At 42.5% G+C, this 17,594-nt stretch overlaps 1 protein-coding gene across 1 annotated transcript in view; it reads right to left on the bottom strand.

Moving 5' to 3' along the window:
- CDHR1 (cadherin related family member 1) overlaps positions 1-17,594 on the bottom strand; it is a 57,011-nt gene that overhangs the window by 23,433 nt on the left and 15,984 nt on the right. The window contains exons 4-11 of the mRNA XM_085323675.1: positions 14,858-15,003; positions 13,969-14,019; positions 12,542-12,631; positions 11,946-12,032; positions 10,084-10,200; positions 8,247-8,390; positions 4,459-4,537; positions 1,525-1,625 (exon numbers count right to left, since the gene is read on the bottom strand). Coding sequence (XP_085179801.1) covers positions 1,525-1,625; positions 4,459-4,537; positions 8,247-8,390; positions 10,084-10,200; positions 11,946-12,032; positions 12,542-12,631; positions 13,969-14,019; positions 14,858-15,003 — 815 coding nt within the window. The remainder of the gene's footprint in view (positions 1-1,524; positions 1,626-4,458; positions 4,538-8,246; positions 8,391-10,083; positions 10,201-11,945; positions 12,033-12,541; positions 12,632-13,968; positions 14,020-14,857; positions 15,004-17,594) is intronic.

Raw genomic sequence — 17,594 nt, 5'->3', positions numbered from 1 at the left:
TAGAAATCTCAGTACATTTCCCTCTGAAGTTTATGATGATTAGAAGATTATGGTAATAAACAGTCAAAACAGAGCTCTGATGAGAAAACTCTCCTGATTTTATGAGCTTAGTACTTCATCCTAGGTGAAAACAGTTCTCTTCAGACAATCTAATATTGACAAAATAATGGCGGGCCAAAACTATTGCTGGAATAAAAAAGGAAGAGGAATTTTAAATTTGCAGAGGTCCCACATGTAGCTGATTTACCCATTCCTGAAAGGATAGCAGTGTTAAAATACTGTAAGGAAAACTGTACTTGCAGGGAAATACTTGAAATAATAGAAACTGACAATTTTTTTTGGAGATCTACTCTCTGATTCACAATTCTGCTTTGCTATCTAGATGAGCTTAATGTAAAATGGGTATTGTTTGGACAGATAAGCAAGCTTTGCTGGCACTTATCTGAGCTGAACAATCAAATTGGCCTAAGTTTCAACATTCCCAACATGCAAACTGGTTCACTACATTGAACATAAGATATTTCTTCTGTCACGACAGGAACTCTGATTTGTGTTTGTATCAGGTATTCATAACAGAAGCCTTTGTACTCAAAGCGCTCAGAACCAAAGACAATAGATGATTTTCTAAATATCTCTGATTAGCCAAATTCAATTGCTTAAAGGATATCAGGTTTACAGCAATGCTCAGTTAAGTTCCACATATCATTTTCTGTCCTGTAACTGAGGCACCTGTTGGGACCCATGCTGGGTACTACAACACCCATTTGGTTCCTCAGAGAGCCTTGGAGCTCGGGGTTCCCAGAGCTGCACTCAGAGGTCAGCAGAGCCTGACTAATCCTGCATCTGTGAAGCACTAGCAGGCTGTAGGAAACCGGAGAGATTAGGAAAAGAAACAGCGCCCAAGTCTAAGTCAGAGCAAGGAACCTTATAATCTGCCAGTTCAGCAACCTWCTTGAGCCCACCAGTGAGCAAGTGCCCTGGGGATGCTACACTGGCTCTAGGAGTGCGCCAGGCCACAAAACTGTTTTCAGATTACTCAGTCCTTACTTGGGCAAGGTAGCACTTTCAACTTATTAAGGCATAAGCATGTCTTTTTATGTGGTTGATCCATGCTTCAAGAGTGGACACTAATATGATAGCATGATCTACTTCAATCCCGTTACTACTCATAGATTTAAGTCACCTRTCTCAGCACATAGAAACTAGAAGTCTTTGATTCCCAGTCCAGTAACAAAATTTTAAAACACAGAGCACATTTATTTACAGGTACAGATGTACAGGATATTAATTCTCTAGACACAGGGATGAAATTGTGACAAGACAACTTCATTTGAAAGAGAAATTGGAGGCACCCTAAATATCCCAGAAAACAAATGCAGCTTGTTCTGACTTATACTAGTTGGCAGTCTGCTCAAATACAGGAGGTAGCTCCTAAAAAGAAGTGTGATATAAATTGCGTTAYTTTAGATAATGACTACTCACAGTATTTAAGACCATCAGCTTTCAAGTGGCCACAAAACATACCTGTACTTTCAGTTCRTACACTTCTTTCTTAAGCTGATTTGGGCTTTTTATAACAGAAATGGCTCCAGTTGTGTTGCTGATTTCAAATGAACCTTCGCTTCCTGCAATAAAACCAAGAAGCTCTGATTATGTGCCTTGCCCTGTGTCCGGAAAAGGCATGAGCAATCAAACATACACTTCATTAAGCACATCTATGTCTATATATGTGTCTATATCTACTAGTAGATCTGCAACCRTTTTCCAAAAATGAGGCATTTCTATGCTTGATTACAGTATGGCGAATGGGCAAAGAAAGGGCAACAGGAGTTTCCTCAATAAGTAATGGTTTGGGGGAGCCCTGGYGTTATAGGCAGCTGCCCTCACTTTCCTCTGCCCCAGCCTGGCCATGTTCCCTTAAACCTCTGAGGCTGGGTGTGCAAATTTGGTTTTCATCTCCATTATGCTGTCRTCTTTATGCACTGGTTCAGATAAAAATAGACACTCATTTTAATTAGCAAATACTTAATTAAGTCTCTGAGAAAATAAGAACATTTCTCTCACTAATATCAGCTAATGTGAAAAGTCTGACAATGCAATCGAAAGAAACATAGTCACTCTTTCTGCAGGCAGCATCTTTGGAGGCCTTAGACGTTCAGTTGTTAATGAACTCTCAGCCTGCTGCTATGCTGTCCTGAACGAAAAAGACTTCTGGAGGATCGAGGGTGAAACCCAYGCTTTATGCACTGAGGCCAAGTCTGCTCCGCAGGCAGGGCACGGCTGTCTGCTGACGCTGGTCCCCCCACTCGACTTCCAAAAATCTGTGCAGAAAATCAGTTACAGGGCTGTGGCAGCTTTCAGAGAGGCAGGAGCRTCTCAGCATGATGCTGGCACCCACCTCACCTCGGCTGATGCCTTGGGAGCTCAGGGGACCTGCCCTGCTCTGCACAGGCATGCTGCCTCTGCTCAGAAACGGCCCACAGCCCGCATGTGCAGCACAGCCTGTTGTTGAAAGTAAAAGAATGGAAAGGAAATCCTTGAAACGAAGGAGATCAGTCATTCAGAAATAATGTATGATGACATGAAAGCCCAGCCATTTCTCTTTTTCTCTATCTCATCTTCAGTTCTAATAATTAAACCATCCGGTATTGTCCCCTTTTGCTAATACCTGCAATAATTGCAACTTCATTAAAGTACACTAGATACAATGTTGAATAGATATTGACTCATGCGGTAGTAAATTATTAAGATACATCGGCCTGGAAAGTACATCCTGACTGAGAAAAAGCTGAAGTCAATAGTGGTTTCAAGCTACAATACTTCATGTTATTGTCTAATTAGCACATGGAAATTGGTAACTCAGAGTACATACCCTTATGTGTCTTCCCTAGGACAGCATGTTTAGAGGATTAGAGTATTTTCTAAAACAATCCCTTACTATCCAGCATTGAAAATGCTTACAAAGAGTAATTACTTCCATATCTGTTATTAGTATTTTCTTGCTCTTTGCAGCCTAGCCTGTAGGTAYTGAAATAATGGCTTGTCATGACTAAGGCTAGGGTCTGCACAGTAGGGGCAGAAATCTGCTACCATCATCTCTTCCTTATCTGATTCTTCTCTATCTTCAACACTCTGTGTACTAAAGCATATTCACTTTCTCTCCTTTCCACTTTCATTTCCTGCTAACAAAATCCTGTGTTAATGGGCACAAGGAAAATCCACCCCCAAGAAGTCACATTTTATGGCTTTCATATCACCCCCTTCTGTCTCCACTCTTTCCAAACCCCTTCGCTCTTTTAGCCCATTTTCCCCCATAGCCTCTTTCTGTTCCACCTCCATTTTCTTTGGAAATCTACTGTCTCTTTTCATTAATCCTATTTCCCTTTGACATTTTTCCTGTTTCATTTGCCTTCATTTATTCTCTTCCTCAATTTCCTTGTCTAGCATCTCCAACTCTTTTGTTTCTGCTTCTCATTCTCATCTTTCTTTCCATCTACTCTTCTGCAACCTTTTTTTCTCAATGTTTGTGCCTTCCTTTTACCCCTTCTTCCTTTCACCCTCTTCTTCCCCTGCATCAGGGGAAAAGAAACCTTGGCATGTGTCCCACCTCAAGTAAAACTAAAACCTGAACAACAACCTTCTTGAGCCTCTCTAGACCTTGCTGTTTAGATGAGGTAACAGTGAAGAACTTCCGGCAAAGCTCTGCAACTACACCTCAGATTTCTCTTACTGAATTTTAGTGTCTCTAGTACCTGGGAGTTGGGGTGCCCAGCTGCCACTGAAGTCTTGTTCTGGAGAAAGAAAGAACCAAACAAAACTGCCAAACTCAAAGTTGTACCTTGAGCTAAGTTGCTGACTTCACCAGATAATGAGTCATCAATTTAACTAAGCCTCACATTTATGCTATTAAAAGATGAGCTAAAGACAACCTCAGAATAGCTGATGGAAAACATTAATCTTCTGATAATATCTACTTTCTCCCAGTGCAGTGGACAGCCAGTCTCTCTTCACTGATAAATATCACTACTTCCAAGAAACCAGAGGTTTGACCATTTAGCCACGTTAGTCACAACATTAATAAAAACATCCCTCTAAATGTCTGGATCTCTCAATGCCATCTCCTGCTTTTGAATTAAATGATAGAGATGCTCAGTGACAGCAAATGCATCTCCCTTTACATTTTCTAAAATGACAAACAGGCTACTGATGCTTAACRAATAAGCAACATTAACAATTCCAAGATGAACAGCATACCTCCATGAAACAGATACTAAAACGCAGTGAATCGTATCTTGGCTGTTTTCTGGTAGACAGGATCCTGGAGTTGTTTCAGGCACCTGACACTATTTYGTGAGCGTTTGCCTCAGCTTTATTAAACTCTAGTACGTTCCATCCTAATTTAACATCAGATCTAGTTTCGACTCCCCTTCAGATTTCAGGCCAGCCCAGTCCACTCACCGTTCACGATGCGGTAACGAATACTGTTAGGCTTTCCTCTGTCTCCATCAAGAGCAACAACAGTAAGTACCTCGGAGCCCTGGGGAGAAATGGGGAATTACAGTCTGTGAGTAAGATCAAAGAGCAATGAAATTGCCACCACGTATTAATAAATCTAACTTCAGAAAGTCTTTCCTCAGTGAGGCGTGGGGRGAAGAGTGGGTACTTCTACTCTGGCTGCAGGGGGGATGCAGCAAGAGCCCTTCCTTGACTCTGAGCCAGAAAAATCAGCGTCYGGCTTTGCGAGGCAGGCAGTTTGGCTGCTGCAGCTGGGTATGCTCCAGACAAGGAAGGTCTGGTGCCTTCTGGCCTCCAGCTTTCTCTTTCCCTCTGTCAGACGTACGTTATGGTGCTGAGCTAGTTTCTCCAGCTGTGGCAGGAGGCTCAGGTTAATGGCATCATATTTTGTACATAGATGCTGTCTGTGCCTGTATGCTCCGTTATGCCTCACTGGAAAGCAGAATTGATGATTAGACAATTCCTGCCAGGGGAAGAGGCTGCTTACCTGGCAATTAAATCAGACAAGTCCCTGCTGCCCAGCTTGGGAGGCAGGGATGGGGCTATCTAGGGGCTGCTGGAGTTTTTTTCCRAGATTCTTCAACGCATTTCTCCTGGCTTTGCACAGTAGCCCGCCAAAGCCAAGTCAAACCCTGAACTGACTAACCCAAGGACAGCTCCTGATAGTTAACTGGTACACAGTGGGGTGTGCTTGTGAAACCACTAGCAGCTACTCCTCAGGGCAGTGCTGCATCGTCCCTACGCCGTTAATTTTAGTTGCTTTCGGTGACGTTGCAGCCCACGGGCTGTAACCCCTTACAGAGTGAGGGCATCGCTGCTGCCGCGCGCTCCCCGAGGAGCCGTGGCGCAGCCCGCGCTCACCAGCCGCTCTCTGCGTGATGCCGCCGTCCGTGCAGCAGGCAGAACAACCTGCTTTGACACGCCGGGCTCAGCTGTCCCCAGAGGAGCGGCAGGCTCACGGCACCCCCTTTGCCTGCTAACAGGCTGCGCCGGTTTGCAGTCTGCCCAGCTCCCAGCTGCTCTCGCCCCTTTTTTTCCCACGCAGCTCCTGCAAGCCACGAGCGGAGAACGCTGCTCTGCTCCTCACGGACTCCCTGGCTGCTGCCGCCAAAAGCAGCCCCCAGACCCGCTGCCGCGGCACCCTCCGTCCCCAGGGGCGGCCAGCCACRGGGGCACAAGGCGGCAGCAGCCGCAGGAGCCTGGCGCAAGCCACACGTTTGGAGAGAGGATTGTGAGAAACTAATCTGCGACCTGCGCTTTAGCTTGGATCACTGCCAAGGCAGAAGCGTTTACAAAACAGAGGTGAACAGAGATTTCCACCCCAAAGCCCGGCAATCTGGGTCACGGACCTCTCTAACTAGAAACACCACTACTATTTTTCAGACAGGTATTTCATTCACTTAACAGTGGGCTCTCCCCTTCCTTAGGAAAGGAAGAACCAACCCCCTTTTCTTCAGTCTTGCCTTGCAAGGCCTCCTCCCTCTTCCCACTGGCAGCAAAGCCTCTGAGCCAGGCCTTGAATTTCCTCCTGGAATGCTTTTTGCGACACCACGCCGACGCACGCTGGAAAGTGCTCGGTGGGCTCTGGACTCGCAGCGCGGCCACGCCACGCACAAGGGAACGGGCAGCTGCCGAGAGCATCATCAGGTCGTTTTTGTCCTACTCAATTAAGCTGAGACAGACAGCAAAAGCAAGCCAGGGATCACACAGCAATGCASCCGATGCAATGCTTAGGGCATGAAACTATGATAAAAATTATGACGACTTCACCACCCTTAAAATCTTCTCYGTCTTTCTTTCTGTGCAAGTAACAAGGCTGTGGGCCATATGCACAGCGGGCTGGAGACCACTTGCTCACATGACTATTCCCATCGTCTCAGACGGACGACTCCCAGGGTGAGCGAGCTCCCCAAAGTGACAATGAGCTGCAGAGTCAGGGCTTCTTYGAACTAACACCTTACTGGTTTGGGCCACAATAACAGGGACCTTCGAAGTAACGGTCAGCTGATCACAAACAGCAACAAGGAACGCTTTCATGAAAATCCCCAAGTGAATTTTCCAAACAGCAGGAACATTCTGTTAGAGCAAGTGGAAATATCGAGTTGTATTTATTATCGTTTCTACTGGAAGCCGCATTAAAACGTGCCTACCTGACAAAATCCACTACTGTTCCCCTGAAGGTGACAGAGTACTTGTAAATACTGACCTTGGTTAAAAATGTGTATTTGGAGAACAACTCCATGAAGGAGAAAAGCAAGTTTATGAGATTAATGCTGAATGTGTAACACTAAAATCAGCTTATGCATCTCTCTGTGGACTTCATTTGAACAGCTGAGTCCACACCAGGAAGGGCTGGTTCATGCTTCCATCATTGTAATATCATAATGGCACAAGTTAGGAGCTCTGACCGGATGCAGTTAATATTTACTGACTTCTGATTTCCTTGGTAAACACTAACCYCTGTGTACTCCTGAGAATTATTTTGAGGTCTATACGTAATTATGCAGAGTAAATCAGTACGCGTAATAACGTTCATTCCAAACATGTCCAAAGTACACAAGCGTTACTTCTCCACTCTGCGTAACAGTCTACACACAGCTGCAACACACAGTTATGCAAGGGCTGCAGGATACACTGGAGTTCTGGACAGAAAGCAAAGCCACAACCTTTCCCGAACCTCAAGAGAAGTTCAGGTGACTAGAATGCAGCTGCACTGCCAAAGAGATCAATAGTTTAAGATTGGGTAATTTTATGAGTAGGTACCATTTCCTATCCTACATATGAAGGAAATTTTAATTAAAGTTTTATGTATTTGGATGAAATCTAGTTAGATATAGGGAAAATTCTTTCTTTTGTCACATCACAAATTCTATGTTGCTGGAAGTCCCACGTTGGATATGATAAACTAATTTGCTAAGCTGTACATGCTCTTTGGGGCAAATCTGCCATTAGGAGCTTCTAGGGCATGGCCCAGCCAGGACCTCAGTGTCCTATTTGGATTCTTTGTCTGTGACAGAGAAATTAACTGATCTATCTTTAGCAGCAGACATATGCGGACAGATTCACTGTCCGCACTCATAAACAGTTCTCCCAAGCTGGACATTCTGTTGGGTTTTAGGCCTGGGAGGACGTCTTGGCTCCTCCTGTCTATCTAGTCATCACAGAGCAGAAAACATCCTTCATTATGGGAACGGCAGGATTACAACTCCTCAGATGATTCCATGGGGACAACACATGGAGCCTACAGCATTTGAGCAACAGGACAGTAATCATGAACTTTGATCTTCTTTGATCTATACCTTACACAAATAATCAGCTAGGAAATAAAAACACCATGAGCTCACATACTATGGACATACACAAAGTCTTATAACAAAATGTGTTCAGGTTCAGGTGAGGTAACTGTTAATCTGTTAAGCTCTCAAGCAAGTGTTTCTATAGATCTCAGCAACCAAAGACCTCTTAGTCATTGTCTGTGTCTACAGTAATACAAAGGGGCAAAATCTTTTTGTCTTTAATGACAGCAGCAGCAAGACTTCCATGGGAACTTTCAAAGGACGTAAATAAGAACAAGTGTGAGATTTGCTCAGCTCATTTCTCCTAGCAGTCAAGTCAGAGTTTAGGTCCCAGTTTCCATTATTAATAAAACCTGTGCCATAAACCATGGTGCCAGCTTGACCAACATATGAAAGACTGCACTTGTTCTACCACAGGTGAAAAACAGCACTTACTGCAAGTGTATCTTCGTAAACATAGCCATAGTAGGGAGTCCCGATGAACATGGGAGGAGTGTCCTGAACATCCTCCACATTGACAGTAACTGTTGTCGTGGCTGAAAACACTTTGTTGTCTCCCCTGAGCTTCCCACCGCCATCCTAGGAGAGAAGGCATCATCACATACCTCTGCTGAAACATGTCTGTAAATCAGTTAATGGCCTTGCACGCATCTCGTAAGTCTTCATAGGTGCAGTCTCAGAAATTCCTTCTCTCTCTCAACACAGCTTCATCTCTGCTGTCCTATTCCTTCTCTTTTCCATTTGTCCTTCCACTTCCATTAATTCCTCTCTGCTTAAGCAGAGGGATATCTCTCAGTATCTCAAGTGTCATTTCTTACATTAAAAGTGGTTGTGCCAACATATGCAGTCATATATAATCTTTTATCAATGACACAAGGGACAGGGGATTCAAGCTTTTTGTAGGACAGAAGAAAGCTAGAAGCAGACGCAGAAAGTTAGCCACAAAGACCTACAGATTTCCATCCCCCATGTAGTCTTGCCATAAAAACAACACGATGATACACAGCAGCAAGGCAATGCTTTTCTAGGGGAAAATTACACAATGCATGTGATCAAAGTCTCCCAGGGACTCTTACTCGATGTAAGCGAAAGCATGGAGGAGCACAAAGCCAGAAGCTGTTAGGTAGCCACAGTGTACAAACAGTCTCTGAGGACGTTACTAAAATCAACTCTGTTTGTGCTAGTGATACAGCAGAGCCAGTTAGAGAGACGATTCACAATTTCAAAGCTTTTAACACCTTCAGTCTCAGAGCACCAGCTGAAGGTCAGCAGTTATGCTGGTATATAAGAGAATGTGAATTGTTTAGAATGTCCATTGTACCAATTCTAAAAATCTCATCTTTTTTCAAGAGATATGCTCAGGTTTTTCATCCTTACTACAGAAAACACAGCACTAATCCACATTTTGCTACTTCTCCTCAGATGAAACCTGGCTAAATAAATAAATAAAATGATCCACACACACCTCCTAAAACACAAGAAACCCAGAAAGGCAGCATAAGTAGAAGCAAAATCATCCTCTTTTCACCCACATGTGTCTSTCTGTCTGTGTGACAGATCCCCAAAGGATCCTGAGAGACTTGATTTCAGAATCCATAAACTTACAAAGCCTGTTACGAATCCCCAGCACTGCTGAGGGTGACAGCGGCAAGGAGTGATGTTCAGCAATATTTGAATGATTTGAGTAAGTTCCTGCCACAAGGCAGTGGAGAAGTGAAAGAAAGAAACATCCAAAGATAAATCCAGAAAATAAGTGTGTCACCCCTGGCTGTCTGACTGCAGCTAACCACTGCAGTGACTAGCAGCAATCCACACAAGCTGCTGCTAGTGGTTGCCACGACTGTGCCAGGCCATCCCGCAACAGCGCGGGGAGCCCGGGGCACCTGTATTTGCATTTTGAGACTGACGCTTCCCAAAGGTGAGGCTGCATACACCAACCTTCCCTTCTAGGCGATCCGCAGAGGGATCCCTTTCTGCAGAGGGGCTCAACATCCTGGCACTGTGGACGGGGCTAAGTGAGGAAAACCCACTCCCAAACGCCTCCAGCTGTTGCACAGCGGCAGCACTTTTCCTGCTGCTAGACACAGGTTGCCTTTCCTCACTCATTTTTCCTTGCTACCTGCTGTATCTCCATACGTGACAGAGACTGCTCCTGCTCCAATGCTAGGCTTCACTTCAGTAACTCTGGGTCACCCTTCTTCTATTTGACCTAAGCTGTCCTACTCAAATACAAGCCTCCCTCTCCTCCCATTTCAGAAGAGAAGCTTGATACCTTGGCTACTACGACGACAAAATGGGTTCTTGACTTTTCATAGTCCAGGGTGACCCCTGTTTTGATGCGCAGAACACCACTGTGACGGTCTATTGTGAACTTAGTAGCATGGATGTTCTAGAAGAAAAGAGAGAAAAAACAGTGAAAGATCATAGGTATGGAAATAAGACTGCTGTTAGGGGTTCATCTTTTATTTCATCTGCTAAGGCAAAAGACTAGAATAATTATATGGTTTGGGTGAATAACGTATTTGATGAATTTCACCTCTATGTGTTTATGAACAATTCATGAACCAATCACAAGTGTCTCATTACTCAGATAAACTAATAACTTCAGTGTAGATTTTTTAAACCTTTTAGTATTTCACTACGAAATCTTAAAATTGTGGTTAGCACAGGTTATTGCATGGAATTAAATAGCAAGGCTTAACTCAAAAAAGATGAGGGAAAAAATGGAAAGAGAAAAGGTGTTATCCCTTCTGAATTCTACTGGCTTCAAAAAACAGCAATGTTGCATGCATAGACTATTGTCAAAGACTTTTACAGTGACATTTTAGTATCTTTTCGGTGTCCAAACTGAAGGACCTAAAAGATATCTTATTTCCAAAAGAGGCCTAAAAATATCTCTCTCTATTTTTCCGGACCAGAGATATCTGTAAACTCATTGTAATTTGGGTAAGCATACGCAATAATTTCTGTCAGATAATCTTGGCCTTTTTGGTAGACAACACTACGTGCCCACACAAGACTTTCTTTTTTGTGCACAGTAACAATTCTCAGGGATTGTGCCAAAAGATACGGCAACATTTCTTCAACAAGTACACAAATCAAGTAACCTTTTGGTACACAAACATATTAGTTAGACATAGATGTCGGAAATAGCTATTCCTTAGTGTCATATTGTATCAGCTTACTGGAAAAAATCCTGTGCAAAACTGAATCCTGCACACACTGTATTTTGAAAGAATAATTGGTCAAATCCAAACTAAATTTCAACAGGGCTCTCAAGGTGTTCTTCATAGTATGCCTAAGCTCATAACAGGATTAGCTTTAGTGCTATATAAATATTTTCCAACTTGTTTCCGTATTTGTACTAAAGTAAATATTGGAACAAATTGTTTCTGGCTTTTTTTTTCTGTTGTCTTTTGAATGAGGGAAACTAGGGAAACTGCAGCAAATCTGGAGAAGCTGGTCATAAGACAGAGGAATTTGAAAAGCATTATGCAAAAGATTGCACTTTTGGCATACAGAACATCTACAATAAAGATGAAATTCAGCTTTAAAGATGAAGCCCTCTCCTGTTCCTCACCAGTGGGCTACACCTGAAAGGCTGGTGCCAAACAGGTACAGCTTTGTCTTGAGGTGAGAAGACTTAGTACTCCATATATCACACTGTGATCCAGATCTCAATTACACATGAACCAGCAACATCCAAGTACAGATTTGGGTTTCCAGAGCGCTTTGTTTTCCAACAAAAGCTATTTCATACTTAAAAAATCCCATACACATACAAGATTACAAGTTAGACTTTGATACACTTGCTCTCCCCACCTCTAGGAGCTCTCATGACAAAAAAAAAAGGGGGGGGGGGTCAGTAGAAGCCCTGCTCTGAGAAGTCCTGTTGGCAACCACAGGAGTGCTGGTGGCAGTTCCAGCCCCTCTCTCTACCTTCTGGACTATGCTCAGCTGCTTGCAGTCAGGCAATGTCAGTGAAGTCAGAGCCTCTTCTCTCACACACCATGCAAAATTGGTCCTACAGACACTACTAGCAGGCTTAATCCTTAAAAACCTTTTTTTTTTAAATCCTGGTTTCTGAGATCTCATTTACTGAAATTACTTCTGAAGGCACAGATAACACCTTACCTGCAAAAAGTAGGTGATACTTCCTCCAGAACCCGTGTCTCTGTCTACTGCCTCAATCTTAAATATACTGCTGCCTGAGGGGGTGTTCTGTGATCAGAAAGAGTTACCAGAGTCAGAAAGAAACAGTGAAGCAATGTGAGTTAAAAGAAATGAAAAAGGARCATGCAAGGGGGAAGGAAAAGGGATTAAGGGTAGAAAGAATATAAACAAATAAATGAACCAAAAATCAGAGGAAAAAATAGAGAAGAGATTAAAAATGGAGGAAACTGGAGAAGAACAAGATAGAAAAAAAATTCTTGGAATGAAAATGACAGGAAATCTCTTCTGAAATAAAGTGCATCCTATTCTCACCTAAGTTAGTTCTAAAAATTCCACTGACTCACATCTTGGACCTTACCCACAAAATAGCAAGCCTCAAGAAAACCCTACCAGATATGGTCCCTAAGTGCTCACTGAATATTAAATACCTACCCAAAACCCGGAAACAAAGGACTGCAAGTTAATCCTGCAAATCTTGTTATTTTACTGAAAACACACTAGTTTCTCTTTATACTCTACTGAAATATACTTGTAGCATACAAAGAAATATAACCAACCTCTGGGACTTGGACTATGTAAGGTGCATTGATGAACTCTGGGCTCTCATCATTAGCATCCGTTACAAGGATCCTGACCTTTTCAGAAACCTGGAGTGGAATATGAAGAACATACTATGAATCAAGGTGATTTACAACATATAAATGTTCATTTACCTAGTAAGGTGTATTTAAATGCAATGAAAATTGTGTACTAATAGAATGTCCTTGCACTACAAAAACTGAGTATGAGAAAGAAAATGCAGAAAATCACATTATCCACAAGAACTGGCTTCAAGGAGAACACACAGATACCTCTAGATGAAATAAGGAATCTCAGAGTACTTTATAAATTACAGACTATGGGGTTGATTTTCAAAAGTGGCTTTCCTTTTCTTTATGGCATTCAAGATACCATGATATATTTTATGGGAATACATAAATGACTGTGCAGAAGTTGGCACCTGACAGCTAAAAGCATTCATTAATGCCTCATTTGATATCACAGTGTTAAAGATCTATATAATTTGGATGTACAAATGCACACTATTAATATTTAACAATAACATAGCAGCCTCTGTTCGCTTTCTAAAAACACACAAGCAAATACCTTTGACCAACAAAACCTCATTATTGTTTGCAAAATAGAGATGTGGATGTGATTCCATTATTTCCTTTATTTACAGAGATTGTCAGGGCAATTGAGACTGTAAGACTTGGCCACTTCCCAAATATTCAATGTAGTGATATTACTGTGTGTGTTTGACATGAGGAAGTACTTTGTAGTTAATCCAGTCTTGTGGCTAGTAAAAGGGTCCCACTTTTGTGGCACCTCTAGTGACGAAGCCCAGATCATCTTGGCAGACTAATACCCTGACTGTGACAGCATCTGTTTGTAAATGGAAAATGCCACAGAAAACTGTAGACATAGGATCRTATGCTGGTGCACTGCCCCAGATAAGCCCTGAATGATTAGAAGTGACCAAAGCTTTATTCAGCAGCAGACAAGAAAAATCTCAAAACCTTAGCATAAGCAAATCTCAATGTCATGTTACAGAAACATTGCMGGGGGGTGAGGGCGGGGAGAAAGTCAGCTCTTGGGTGTCCAACACTAGCTCCTCTGATGTCTTTTAAAAGCCTCCAGCTCTTTCTTAGGTATGAACCCTACTAAGTGGGCAGTGAAATGTCATAGGCAGCTGCTACTATTTTGTAGGCCACTGAGTCAGGCTTTCAGCTCACCCTACAGTTGTAATTATCCTCAAATAGCTGAGCAAGGAGCAGGGATGAGACCTGCATTACTGGGAGTTCAGTGGCTCTTGAAACAGAAGGTAAGACTCTAATGGAATTATGCTTTCTGATAAAATAAGACATTCCCTGAAAGGTAGTTTAATGGGGGAGAGGTGCAGGGGGTGACAGCATGAYAAGCTATGGCATGAGTAAATACTTACTGTACTCAGGCCATCTGAAATGCTGACTATTACTTCAATCTCATCTTCCTTCTGCAAATCAGGAAAATTGCTTTGTTAGAGAGTTGGTCATTTGTGCTGATTTAAACAGGGTCTGCAGATTTAAACAGGTCTGAGTGGATACAGCAAAGTAACAGTTAATACTACAAAGCCATCACAGCAGCAGCGAGGAAACCCTCTCACAGACTCCACACCTGGCTCTTACAGGGCTTGYTGGACTTCCTGCAGCCATGGGCAAGAGATGGTTGCTCTGGGAATCCCTGTTGTGCTAATGAAAACCAGTTGTCTTTTAAGAAACACTTCCTAAAAAGATATTTCTAGTACAAATTCTTCTGTCTTAGTATACCATAATTTGAAGGGCTTACTGAGTATTGCATACTCTTTCCTGAAAAGCAAACATGATTGGTTCAATGCTTGCGTTCCCGGAATACCTTTAGGTCACTATTGCTAGGAAAATCTTTAACCAAAATAAAGGGCTGTGATGTAACTAGAAAAGTGAACTGGAACACTGCTTACAGAAACCTCTACTTCCTTCTAATGACAGCAGAATCCTAAAGAAACTGAAATTCTCTCTGAGAATTGGAGGACTGTAATTGTCCCCAAGCTCTTGACGGGGGAAGGTGGAGCATGGGGGAGGAAAGGTAGAGATAAAGAATAAATTTCTATTTTGGTAAATACTGAATAGACAGCTGCCCAAAATTCAGCAGTAATGTCAGTGGTGAAAGTGAACTGGAAAACAACATGATGGATGAAATACAATGTCTGCAACTGCATATTTAATCACATTTCAGGGGCAAGAAAGTTCACTCCATTCCTCAGAATTATTGATCAAATTAAGGACTCAAGGATATTCCATTTCACTGTACTCTACCTCTCTGTCAAGTTCCTCAATCAGAGTAACGTTTCCAAKGTGCTTGTCAACAGAAAAGTAGCGTTTTGATCCAGCTTCATAGGTCAGGTCATATGTTACGGGATCTCCTTCTGGGTCAGTTCCGTTCAGAGTGTACACGTGGGTACCTGAAAAATTGGACCGTTCAACAACATTTCCTTGTGCTTGCTTCAGTYGTGAATTTTTTCACTGGTCTGTTCCTTAGGAATTTAGCTCCTGTGTGGCAGGCAAAGCTCCTGTGAATCAGACCCACTTTYTGGGGAATATGGGTAAGTAGACAGTCAATAGATGGTCACTTTTCAGTATATGCTTAAGTTGAGTTTATCTGTGCTGGTTTCTATCACTTTGGGCTCTTTACTGTAGAACTGCACAAAACACAACACAACTCCCATCACAGTGTTTACACAGATGAGGAGTTCTTGACTAGCTCTCAGGTGACAACCCCAGCAGCACCGAAATGCCCTCGCACAGCTTTSTTCTGCGGGAACAACGAAGCTGCAAACTAGCAGGGGGAGGATCCCCGAGGCTGACGGCAGCACCCCCGCAGGACAGCGCCCCAGCTCTGGAGCCCAGAAGATGCAAGGACATTTCCAGACTTTTCCACTTGCAGAAATAAACAGATGCAAGARTCTTCCTTCATACTTAGCTCCCCCTCATTAAATTCCCTACTTAACACACCCACTCATGCACATACCAATGAATAAATTCTCTAAACTCATCAATGTATTTTCTTCACAAGCTGGCAAAAACCAGAGATTGCTACTTCTATTTTTAAACATTTGAGAAATTGTTGCCAGTTTCTGCAGTAAACGACTTTGTTTATCGGAAGTGATATGCCTGAGGGAGAATGTGGTGAGGGTTTATTTATTTTTCTGACTCACATGTCTATCATTTTACTGTGCATTAATATCTTCATCCAAATAACCTTAAGCACTTTATAAGAATCAGTTAACTGGGTCTGAAATATGAAACAGTGCTGTTGTTTTCTTTTAAATCATAGTAATCTGGTGTGCCTTGGGTAAGCTACCTGAGATATCCAATTTCCAAATATCTCAGGTAACTCACTCAAAGCACACTGCTGCAGCTAAGCTACTGACTACTTAATATTGAGTGCTGCTTTTACATAGGACACAATGATATCTTGGCAGAATCCTCTCTGAGAAAGTTAACAGTTACAGCATAACATCATCAAAGGGAACCCAGAAGACTCCAGTTTTAAACTACTCTGACATATTGAGTTTAAGCAATTTTAACTCTAGGACCAAAAGTCACCATCTTTTTCTCACACAACCTCTGCAGGGACAATAGGGATTTTGACTTACTAGAACCTGAATTTCTGTTTAATGCTTTGGCTTGAGGTCCTGTCAGTAATCCTAATGTTTTGTCAGTTCTGTAATACAATCTTCAGCACCTCATTTGCTTATTTTTTGACATAAAAAATGTCAGCAGGCTTAATGGAAATGCAGCATCCAGACATCAGAGGGGATACAAGAAAACATGGCAACTTAGAAAACGTGTGTAGTGAGAGACTCTGTCAAGCCCTGCTGGATCTATGCTCAGTTATGTGCGAGTTCCCTTCTGATCATTGCCAGAAATGGGGCAACTCTGCAGAGAAAAATGTTCACACTGCGAAAACCAATGGGTCCCAAGGAGCACAAAAACTCGACCCTGTTATGAGCTGGCTCAGCCAGCCAACAAGCATTCAGCATTTGCAGAACTGTTTTACAAAATTGCCGAACAAATTTCACATTTTTCTTAGACTTTTCCCACAAATCAAAGTAGAAAATAACAATAAATCTAAAATTGAGATTCCAAAAAACATTAGGGAAAGGCAATGAGCAGAATTATGAGACATTTGTCCAATTGTAACAACGGAACAATGTTAGCACAAAAAAAAGCAAGGAGAGGAATAAACAGGGAACGTTCCAAAATCYAGTGTCCTAAGGAGACATTCACTTCCAGAACTTCCAGATACAGCTGTCATATATATTATTTACACGCATATATATGTGTGYRTGCATTTATATATATACACACATATAAAAAACCACACAGAGACTGAAACGTCAAGGCTGCTGAAGGCCCTGCAGCACCAGCACTGACTGCACTTTTTATTGTTTCTCTAAAGCTTTCATCTTAATACCTAGCCTAGCCAGGACCAAACCGAGAACTCAGGTATCAACTCTCATAACTTCATTGATGGTTTTGTCAATACAGTGTGCCTTCTCATTCTTTTTCAGCCACTGGGACTTTTTTATTTCTTAATTGCTTCTCCGCCCTTTTTTGGGTCATTTTTCCCATCCCTTCCACTTTTTATACCGCTGGCTGTCCTGTCCGTTTCTGTAAGCATGGAAACGCTACTCCTTCTTCCTGCTGACATCCTTGTCTCTTTGAGATGCCTGGCTACGTGTTTCTAGCACAYGCAGCTGCTGGAGCAGTCCTGTCTGTCCAGTGGGGAAACAGGGAATGGGCATTATGATCCTGTGTCTGAAGTTTTCCCAGCACACCAGCGATAACCAGTAACATGTTCTACTCCTATGACTGGGGCTATYCCAAAACCAGCAAATGCTGGTATTCCAAAAGCTGTGAAAGAGTCCTCATAAATCAGAGGGTGTGTGCTAGAGCAGAATGGATTGCAAAAGTTCAGGCAAATACATTTGAGCATAGCCTTATTCTAATCTTCTATCAATTTTCTCACTTGCATCTTCCGGGAGTTTTC

This window comes from Rhea americana, unplaced genomic scaffold (genome assembly GCF_003343005.1).
Source record: "Rhea americana isolate MKP2758 unplaced genomic scaffold, rheAme1 scaffold_86, whole genome shotgun sequence".
Lineage (NCBI taxonomy): Eukaryota > Metazoa > Chordata > Aves > Rheiformes > Rheidae > Rhea > Rhea americana.
The sequence above is the reverse complement of the archived record's forward strand: the minus strand, read 5'-3'. Positions and strand labels throughout refer to the sequence as shown.